The sequence below is a fragment of the Equus przewalskii genome, chromosome 1, assembly GCF_037783145.1.
Source record: "Equus przewalskii isolate Varuska chromosome 1, EquPr2, whole genome shotgun sequence".
NCBI lineage: Eukaryota > Metazoa > Chordata > Mammalia > Perissodactyla > Equidae > Equus > Equus przewalskii.
Genome location: NC_091831.1, coordinates 183103737 through 183114773, shown reverse-complemented (window position 1 = coordinate 183114773; position 11037 = coordinate 183103737). Strand labels below are relative to the sequence as shown.

General features: G+C 40.3%; 1 protein-coding gene across 6 annotated transcripts in view; it reads right to left on the bottom strand.

The window, feature by feature from the left end:
* Positions 1-2095: 2095 nt before the first annotated feature.
* Positions 2096-11037, bottom strand: part of KLHDC1 (kelch domain containing 1) — a 49162-nt gene continuing 40220 nt past the window's right edge. For all 6 annotated transcript variants that reach the window (XM_070588593.1, XM_070588615.1, XM_070588591.1 and 3 more), the window contains one exon: positions 2096-4768. In XM_070588593.1, coding sequence (XP_070444694.1) covers positions 4600-4768 — 169 coding nt within the window. In that variant the 3' untranslated portion in view covers positions 2096-4599. The remainder of the gene's footprint in view (positions 4769-11037) is intronic.

The window sequence follows — 11037 nt, the reverse complement described above, 5'->3', positions numbered from 1 at the left end:
AAAATAGAAGCAGAGAATACTTCCTGACTCATTCTGAGCCCAGCATTACCCTAATACCCAAACCAAAGACATCACAAGAAGAGAAAATGACAAATATCTCTCATGAACATAGATGCCAAAATCCTCAAAAAAATATTAGCAAGTCAAATCAAAAAAATTTTAGAAACCATATACATCATAACCAAGTGGAGTTTATCCCAGGTACGCAAGGCTGAGTCAACATTCAAAAATCAACTAATGTGGGGCCGGCCCCATGGCCGAGTGGTTAAGTTTGTGCGCTCCACTTCTGTGGCCCAGGGTTTCACTGGTTCGGATCCTGGGCAAGGACATGGCACCACTTGTGAGGCCATGCTGAGGCAGCATCCCACATGCCACAACTAGAGGGACCCACAACTAAAATATATAGCTATGTACTGGGAGGATTTGGGGAGAAAAACAAAAAGAAGATTGGCAACAGTTGTTAGCTCAGGTGCCAATCTTAAAAAAAAAATTAACTAATGTAACCCATATCAACAAGCTAAGGAAGAAAAGTCACATGATCATAACAGTAGATGCAGAAAAAGCATTTATCAACATCCAACACCTATTCATGATAAAAACTCTCAGCAAACTAGGAATTGAGAGGAACTTCCTCAACTTGATTAAAAAAATCTACAAAAAAGCTAAAGTTAACATTATGCTTAATGGTGAGAAACTCAAAGCTTTCCCACTAAGATCAGGAAGAATGCAAGGATGTCCTCTGTCACCACTATTTTTCAACAGCCTACTGGAAGTCCTGGCTAATGCAGTAAGGCAAAAAAAGGAAATAAAATGTTGGGAAGGAAGAAATAAAACTTTGTTCAAAGATGACACGATCATCTAAGTAGAAAATCCTAAAAAATTACTGTGGTACATCCAGACATTGGAATATTATGCAGTGCTGATAAGAAATGAGCTATCCAAGCCATGAAAAGGCATGGAGGAAACTTAAATGCATATTACTAATGAAATAAGCCAATCTGAAAAGGCTAAATAGTCTAAGATTCCAACTATATGACGTGGAAAGGCAAAATTATGGAGATGGTAAAGAGACCAGTGCTTGCCAGGGATTGGGGGGAGGAAGGAATGAATGGGATGAGTACAGAGGATTTTTAGGGCAGTAAAGTGATTTTTATATGATACTACAATGGTAGATACATGTTGTTATACATTTGTGTAAACCATAGAATATACACCACCAGAATGAACCCTAATGTAAACTATGGACTTCAAGTGTCTTAGCTCAGGCTGCTATAACAAAATACCACAGACTGGGTGACTTAAATAACAGATATTTATTTCCCATAGTTATGGAGGCCAGGAAGTCCAAGGTCAAGGTGTTGGCAGATTCAGTACTTGGGTGAGGGCCCTCTTCCTGCCTTGCAGACAGTGGGCTGCCTTCTCATTGCATCCTCACATGGCAGGGAGAGGGAGAGCACTCTGGTCTCTTCCTCTTCTTATAAGGACACTAATCCCATCATGGGGTCCCCACCCTCATGACCTCATCTAAACCTAATTATCTCCCAAATACCCCACCTCTAAATAGCACCACATTGAGGACTAGGGTTTTATTTATTTATTTTGAGGAAGATTAGCCCTGAGCTAACATCTGCCACCAATCCTCCTCTTTTTGCTGAGGAAGACTGGCCCTGAGCTAACATCCATGCCCATCTTCCTCTACTTTATATGTGGGACGCCTGCCACAGCGTGGCTTGACCAGCAGTGCGTAGGCCCACACCCAGTATCCAAACCAGGGAATCCTGGGCGCAGAAGCAGAATGTGTGAACTTAACTGCTGTGCCACTGGGCTGGCCCCAGGACTAGGGTTTTAATATATGAATTTTAGGGGAGCATATTCAGTCCGTAACAGAGTGATAAAAAAAATGTTCTTGCTGTACCCACACGCTGTACTATATGGTAACTTAATCAAACTGGAAATTCCAATAGAATCACATGAATACAATGGAAAAACAGGCACCAAGTAAAGCTGGGCAGGGGGCATTATTTGTTTCTTAAAATTCCTTTTTTTCCTTCGAAATGTTTAGAATCAGAATTTTAATTTGTCAGACAGCAGCAAAGTTATTCTACCTTAGTTTATTTTTTATTATTTCTCTTTCACACATAGAAATAATGTATTGGTGAAAACACTTTGTGCCTGGACTGACAGTATAAAGTTCAAAGAATATTTTTAAGCTTCTACAAAAAAGCTAATACTTTTTTAAAAAAGGTCTTTGTGAAAGATACCATTTGGAAAAAATGTACACTAATTTTGACATGCTATTTACTATATCATACTAAAAATGATAATACCTCAAAAGAATCCTTGACAACTAGAAGAATATCCTGAGAGACGTAATGAAGATGGCCAGAAATTCTCTTTCCTTGAGAAAACCTATTTTGTGAACTACCTGAAAAAAACCATCAACCATTCTCGAGTCACCTTTCAGATAGAGAGCCCGGAGGGGAGCGTTCAGAGATAAAGTTAGGAGCTGCCGTTGTCTTGGGCTCCTCTGCACTGCGGAGGTCGGCGGCACAAAAGTTGAGAGTAAATCATCAGCTGGTGGGAAGTGAGGAATGAAGACTGCCTGGCATGAAACTTCAAAACCGGCTTTGCCAGTCCCTGACTTGCTGCATCTCCTAATAGCAGGAAAGCCCTGGTTTACTTGGAAGCTGACGTGAAGAGCAGCATCCCTGCCGCTCCTAACTGCAGCTCCCTCAGGACAGGGTGGCACTCTGTGAAGCAGCGCAGGGTATGAGGTCAAGTAAGAACAGCATCAGTTCTGTGCCCCACAGATAATACAAAGATGCTCATTCTCTTGAAGCCTGAATGACAGTGTGTATTTTGAGGGGGTAATCCAACTTCTAATGTTCTAAGTAAACCATTTAAAACAGCAGTGCTTTCCTAAGAGGTTAGAGGAGGCATTCACATGATCCAGAAGCCATTTTAAAAAGTGTTCATTCCACTCAGTGTCACCTATCACTATCCAATAGGTTTTGGTATTTTTCCCTTAAATATAAAATGCTGATACTGAAGTTCATAATAATAAAATAATTGCTTCTAAGACGTATACTACCTGTGAGATTCATTTTCTAAATCTGTTATTCAGCCTAAAAATAGTAAGAAAAAATGAAAACTTACACTGAAATATTGTTTGCATAAACAATTCTAATGACTGGTTCACACTAACAAAACTAGGAAAATAGTAAATCTATGTAGTTTGTTAATAAATAAAATTCAAACACAAAATATATCAATACATAAATAGAAGCTTTACACATCCAAAATATAGTACATATACATAAAATATATCCCTAAAATTTAATGACATACTACAAACTACCATAATTTTCATTATAAGTTACACATATATTTCAATATAGAAATATATTTTCTTTAACATTTTAAATTTCAGAGAGAACTTGCATGGTGGTATGGTGGAGAGTGATTTTATATACTGAACTTTTTAGTAATTCATTTTATTAGTCATCCAATGGAAGGGTATGAATGACTGATAATGTGAACAATTTCTTAATTATGAGAAAAGTACTTTTAAAGAAATATGAAGATAAATGTAGTGTTTCATTTCTATATAGACAGTTAATACCAAAAATAAATGGGAAGATCTTCAATATCCTGGGTCTTGAGCACCAACTCTGTAGAACAGTGTGGGTCAAACTGAGGGGAGTCTACACAGGCAAATTACTAGGTTACCATCCCATTTCATTACTCATGGAAATTACTTTAGAAGGACACTTCAAAGGCAAAATGTATTTTAATATGTCCCAAAAGGTAATAAACATACTGCTTCTCAATATTTCAAAGTATTTCAAAGCCTGTATGAAATAAACCTCCACTTTAGACATTTTAAAATATGGTCTTTACATATATATATTTATATAATTGGACAAACTAATAATTTAGGGGTAACAAAAAGACAATCGAAGACATTCATTCCCCTACTCAAATGAAGGTGAGCAACAGTTAGGACAATGCGTAAAAACACTTTACCAGGTGAGGCCAGAAAGGCAGGGCTTCAATGTTTAATGCCATCCCAGGGTTTGCCATTGTTAGCGTTTTGGCTGCATTAGCTATTTAAGGAGAAGTTACTTAAATAACTGAGTTATTTAATGAGAAGCTTTAGATAATTTTAAAGTGACTTGAGAAAGTCTTTCCTTTCTGTAAGCTGATATCAGGTGTTTTTATCCATCTATCTATCAATATGTTGGGGGATTTCTGAAGTCCTTGGGTAATTTCTTATCCTCCTCAAATTTGTGTAATATTTCCAGTAAAGAGTACAAAGTGAGTGAAAATCTCTTACAATTGTACTTACTTTCAGAAAGTATATTTTTTTCTGTAGCTTATAAGGAAATTAGTTTACAAAGATAAATATAAATTAATCTTCCATTAACATCTTCTTCCCATATATCCTACACCATATAATCACTTTAACGTAGCATTTTTGTTTCAAATTTTATCTTCTAAACAAGGCAGACAATTTCGGGGGTAAATATACAGTCTGAGTAAAATGGTTAAACATATTGAATATATGCAGTATATAACAACTTAATTGCTACTGATCCATTAATACTTATTTTCGCTTTCTTCTTTTTGGGCTCTTTGTTCTTCTCGGTGATTAGCTGCAGTCCAAAACGTTATTTTTTTGAGCACTTGTTGCAGAAGTTTAGGAGGTAATAAAGATATCTGACGTTCTAAAATTATGGCATTTTTACCAATGCAGTCAAGGCATGACCTGTAAACAAAACATAACAAAATTACTAGTTTTTGAACCTGAAGTTACAAAGTAAAATATTTATAGGTAATTATTCTTAAAAATAAGAATCATTATGAAACTTTTACATAATTATGTACTTCCTTTGTACTGTCTGGAACATGATAGGGTATGTGTTCTTTCCAGAGCACCACAGTAATTGTCTATTTTGATAGCACAGGGACTTATCTGACAAAAATCCAATGAAAATAGAAATTACAACTTACCATGAGTAAGGTTAAGTAAAAAAGGATTCAGACTTAATTTCAAAGCAGATTAGTCTGTAGCAGACCCTTTCCACACATCCTCCCAGCCCAGTAACCATTTACTCTTCTCGGAGAGCTGTCTTTTTCTTCCCTCACCCCAGATAAAGCATCTGACATACCTTTTTATTCCACGTGACCCAGTCTTCCCATAACCCCCCTAGAAATGACTGCACAGGGTTGCACCCTCGACTTAAGCCAACCCTGAGAGAGCAGGTCTGAAGAGAGGGAGCATTTCTTTTTTTTTTTTTAAGATTGGCACCTGGGCTAACAACCGTTGCCAATCTTCCTTTTTTTTTTTTTCCTGCTTTATCTCCTCAACCGCCCCCCACCTCCCCGCCGTACACAGTTGTATATCTTAGTTGCAGGTCCTTCTAGTTGTGGGCTGTGGGATGCCGCCTCAACGTGGCCTGACGAACAGTGCCATGTCCGCGCCCAGGATCCAAACCCTGGGCCGCCACAGCGGAGCACGCAAACTTAACCACTCGGCCACGGAGCCGGCCCTGGGAGCATTTCTTAAACAAAAAGAGCCAACAAGAGACCACCTAAGTTTCTCCCCTTCTGGGGGCCATGGTGTTCATTTTTCCCCTTTGTCCTTCCATTTTTATCTTAAGCTACTTTGAAGAGGGTTTTGCACTTTAAAACCAAAAGAAACTTGATTAAGAACTACCAAAAAAGCATCCCTTTCAACTGATAAACTTTAATTCAGAAAGGTAAGTAAATCCTTTTTAAAAGTTTTAAAAGTAGATTCATTCCATTCTGCTGTGGTTAACCTCGGTTCTCATTTTTTTTAACAAAGATTAGCCCTGAGCTAACATCGGCTGCCAATCCTCCTCTTTTTGCTGAGGAAGACTGGCCCTGAGCTAACATCCAGGCCCATCTTCCTCTACTTTATATGTGGGACGCCTGCCACAGCATGGCTTGACCAGTGGTGCCATGTCCGCACCCAGGATCCGGGCCAGCAAACCCCAGGCCGCTAAAGCAGAATGTGCGAACTTAACTGCTGTGCCACCAGGCTGGCCCCTTGGTTGTCATTTTTAAAAGGATTTACACTCTAGAGATTTACATCTTCTTCTGTACTTTCACGAAACTTTCCTCTTTACTCTGAAAACCCTAAATAAGAAGTAAGAGTGAAAATGTTCCACATAGATATAAAAAAAGTATAAGCAAATGAAATGAATCTTATATCCGCTGTAAATTAACTCTGCTGCCATGGGGACACAAGAGTTCCTGGGCCCCTTCCCCAATGGGGAAAGGGGAGAGGCAGATGAGGAAATGGACTCTGTCATTACCATTCATTCACTAACATGACAAATATTTATTAGTGTGCACACCATACTAGGTACTGTCTTAGGAGGGGGAAACCCAATATTGAGAAAAATTCTATTTCAGCCTTCAAGGAGATTACAATTTAGTGAAGAAGATAAACAGTTAACAATAAAGCTGGGGCTGGCCCTGTGGTGCAGTGGTTAAGTGTGCACGTTCCACTTCGGTGGCCCGAGGTTCACTGGCCTGGATCCCAGGTCGGGACATGGCACTGCTTGGCACACCATGCTGTGGCAGGTGTCCCACATATAACATAGAAGAAGATGGGCATGGATGTTAGCTCAGGGCCAGTCTTCCTCAGCAAAAAAGAGGAGGATTGGCAGCAGATGTTAGCTCAGGGCTAATCTTCTCAAAAAATAAAAATAAATAAAAATAACGATAAAGCTTTATAAATGTTGTGACTTGGATAAAATGAAATTCCCATGACAGGCACAGGATTCTATGGGAATAAGATAGGAAGAATAACCAAGACAACCTTAGCAAGCCAGGGGAAACCTTCCAGACGGGAGGTCCAAGCTGAGACCCTGAGAGTCTCAAATTAAATAAACTAAGGTATTCCGGACAGAGGAGCCATACCCGCAGAGCCCCGGAGATGAGAAATAAGGTTCATTACAGAAACTGCAATTGAGTGGTTCAAATATAGCTGGAGGGCAGAGTGTGAAAGTTGGGCATGTCTAGAAAGGAGGCAGAGAGGGAAGTGTCGGCTCCGGACACCAGAGTAAGGAATCTGCAGTTTGTCTAAGGGCAGTGGAAGCCACTGAAGAGTCATCACAAGACAAAATGTGCATATCCTCTGATCCATCAATATCCCTTCTAGGAATTTCTCCTGAGGAGATCATGCAAGTTTCCAAAGGGATAGACAAGAATGTTGCACACATAATTTTTACCATAGTCAAAAACTGTAGATGTCCTCAATATATATCAATGACTAGCAAATAAATTGTACTTCTGTGAAACAGAACACTATATAGTCATTACAAACATAAATATAGATCTATTACACTGGATGATTATATGCTTACATGAAAGATATCCATAATATGAGCTTTAAAAGCAGATTATAAAACAGCATGCGTAATTTGACCCTTTATATATACACATGGACATGTATACTGCTCTCACTGAGACCAATGACTTCTTAGCACGATTAAATCCACTATGTTTTTCCTTTTAAAGTCTAGAAGGATACACACCAAACTCTTAACAATGATCATTGTGGGTGACGGTTCATAGGTGATGTTTTTTTACCATATACTTTTCATATTGTATGAACTTTCTTGGTAAGTACACCTTAATTTTTATCAGATAAATAATAGAGCTATTTCTTTAAAATACACACATCCAAAGTTATGATGGGCATGATTCCACAAGTATGTTAGATCATATCTGTTTTTTTGAGATGAAGGACCACATCCTATTCATCTTTGTTTTTTCCCAGTATCTCAACACAGTAAGTGCTGAATGCCTCTGACTACAAATTTAAGACAGAGTGATCATGCTGGCTGCATGGTGGACCACTGGCTGTGGTGAGCCTGCTTCGTGCAGTAAATACTACTAAATTCCTGCTATACTCAAGTTTTGATGTATCAAAGTATGCTCAGCATCAAAAGGGCATGTACCCATTCTCAGCAGCCCTAGGTACCAAGGGTGACACCAAGAAGCCTGACTGATGGTCACTCTTAGTCCCGAGCTCAAACACAAGCCAATCCAGTCTGTCCTTCTGCTTTCTCTCATTTCTACACTGGTTCATCTTCCCCAACACTGTTTATCTTCCCTTCCAAACCTCTCCTTTGTGCTTTTTTGGAACACCAGCTGTGAATACAAACCCCTCTGCTTCCTTTGACTTTCTGTCTTTGCTTTAATTAAAATCTAATAAAACTGCCTTTTGCACAGCCTTCTTGAGAAAAGAGTAAGAATTGGCCCTCATCTCTGTTTTCACGGTCAAGGAGCCAGTGTTGCTATTCCCCTCGCCCTCACTGCTGCTTCCAGCCTGCTGTCATGTCACCTTCAGTGGGTGCCGTCTAGTAACCTCCTGCTCTTTCTCCCCAGCCTCTGAGGATGCTGGCCCTGGCTCACCACAGGCTCCTCTCTTGACTGATCTTAGTATCTGTGTGCAAAACCCTTTTCCTCTTTATGACCTCACTTAGGACAGTTCTGCTTCTGAAATCCGAAATTTCCATACCCTCCTCATGGACCATAATAAGACCCCTCCAATTTTAACTTTCTTTCCTATCTAGCCTAGTCCATATGCATTTCATTCTCTTGCCAGTGACTTTAATCCCCTTCTCCACGGTCCCTCTGTTCTACCATCCTAGCTAAACTGCAACCATGGGTAACTTCAGCCAACCACCTCCCTTCTGCACCTGCAGCCTGCCTGCTTAGTGCTGCAAGAGAAAACCATGCTTCTGCAGCCTGATTCTACTGTCTCAGCTGAGCCCTCCTGAGCGCCTAGCACTTCCACGTCATATGTCCCTCCTCAGCATCTTCTCACAGTCACCTCAGCAGCTATCTCAAATCTTCACCGCTCTTCCTAAGTTCGTTTCCTCACCTCTCTGCTTTCTTATCAGATTCAGTACCCTGCCCCCAACCAACAAATTCCTGTCTTCATAGCCATCCTTCCTTCTTTCCCTACTATTTAAAAGAAAAGTATTCTTCCTCCTGTCAAAGGCTAATTCAATTAAAGTTTGCTAAAATCTACTTCCTCAAGACCCTGCTCCACCAATTCTTCCTTCATTTCTTGTGTTTCCAACAACTTACTCCCCATTGGCTTCTTCCCCTCAGCACATAAACAAATATGCTCACTCCTTCCTGGGCTTGGTAATTGTCCCCAGAAGTCATCCTGGCTTCCACCATCACCTTAATCAACAACTTCCTATACTGCCAAACTCCACGGCATTTCCCACCCAGATATTCGATGAGCTCTTTACAGTAATAGTCTCTCCATCTTCTGTTCCCTCCTCCCTCAGTTTCTTGTTCCCATTCTCTGCTGGTTCACCTTTAACTTCTCTGGTCACTCTCTTGTGCCTCCTCTTCCTCTACCTCAAATGCTACAAGTTCTTAATGCTCAATTGTTGGCTTCATCCTTACTCTGGAAACTCTTCCTGGGCAGAGCTAATCCACACCCTTTCATAGCCCAGTGATTCTTAAATCTTTATGTCTAGCCCGCATCTCTCTCTATACATTGAACTATTTAATGGATAACTCCACTAGAAGTCCCATAAGCACTTCAAGTTCAGTATGTCCAAAACCAAATTGATCATTTCTACCCATCCCGCCTTCAAACCCACTGCCTTCTCCATATTCCCTCTATCACTAATTCTTCCCTCTTCTTTCCCTTGGCACCCATTCAACTACCAAGCCCATTCTACCTCCTGAATATCTCTATCTCCCTCCCTTCTCCAGCTCCTCTGCCACTGTCTAGATCAGACTCTCACTTTGTGCCTGACCACAGGAAGAGTCACTACCAACTTTCCTAACCCAGTCACATCTCCCTCCAATCTTTCATCCACACTGTTGCCAGAGGAATTTTCTAACTTGTGATATGATCATCTTATTCCTCTGCTCCAAATTTTCCCATGCTTCCTGATCTCCTACAAGATAATGTAAACTCTGCATAAGAGACTGAGGTGCTAGATGACGTATGGTTTCTGATTTCTTGTCCCAACCTCATTTCTTACAACTCCCTACCTCATACTTGCATCCCAGGAATACTTAAGAATTCACAGTTCCCAGAACAAACCATGCTCTTATATATATATCTGGCACTAACACCTTTGCCCTCCTTGTTCATAGGAAACCCTTGTCTCAAATTCTTCTGCCTCTGCAAGGACATCCCTAATCTTCGCCGTCTTAACCATGTGGACAGAGTGCCTTCTTCTGTAGTATTCTCATGAACTTTGTGTGTATTCCTCTTAAAGCAATTTTTCTATTATAGTTGTTTGATCTATATTATTGGCAATTTAAGGGAAAGGTCATGACTTTTCATTTCATAGCACACAGTGCCTTCCCATGGGAGGCACTTGAATATTGTATTTATTGATCCCTGCATATAAGGAACTTGCAATCTAGTTACGTTCGCAGCAAAAGTCAAGTAACAACACAATCCCAAACTTTGCCTGCACACTGGAACTCCCTTGGGACATTTCAAAAATTCCAAAAATCCAGATCACACCCAGACCAATTAAATCACAATCTGCGGGGGTGGAACACAGGCATCAACATATTTTGAAGCCCCCCATGAGACTCTAATGTGCAGAGAAGTTTGGGAACTGCTGCACTAAGTGAAGGAGCAGCTAAGAAAGACTTCAGGAAGGTCTGGTTTGAGCTGGTACGGTGGTGTTCAAGTGGTTCAAGCTGCAGAAGGTCTGGAAGTTAGTGTCCACCTTGACACACAGCATGTCATCTTCTCTCTCTCTCTTCCCCTCACATGCCTTCACCCGTGTCGTTCGTGCTGCATAAAATACCCACGCTTGTTCACTAGGCAACTTCTACTTCAGTCAAATCCTTCCTCCTGACTCCCGCAGGCAGAAATAAGGGCTTCTACAATCTTCCCACTAAACTTCGTATACTCTCCTTTTAAAGTAAGAGTGAGTATATGAGCTCAAACACTGTAAGCCACACCACCAATTTAATAACAGCTTTGAGGTTTTTAAAAGAAAGAAA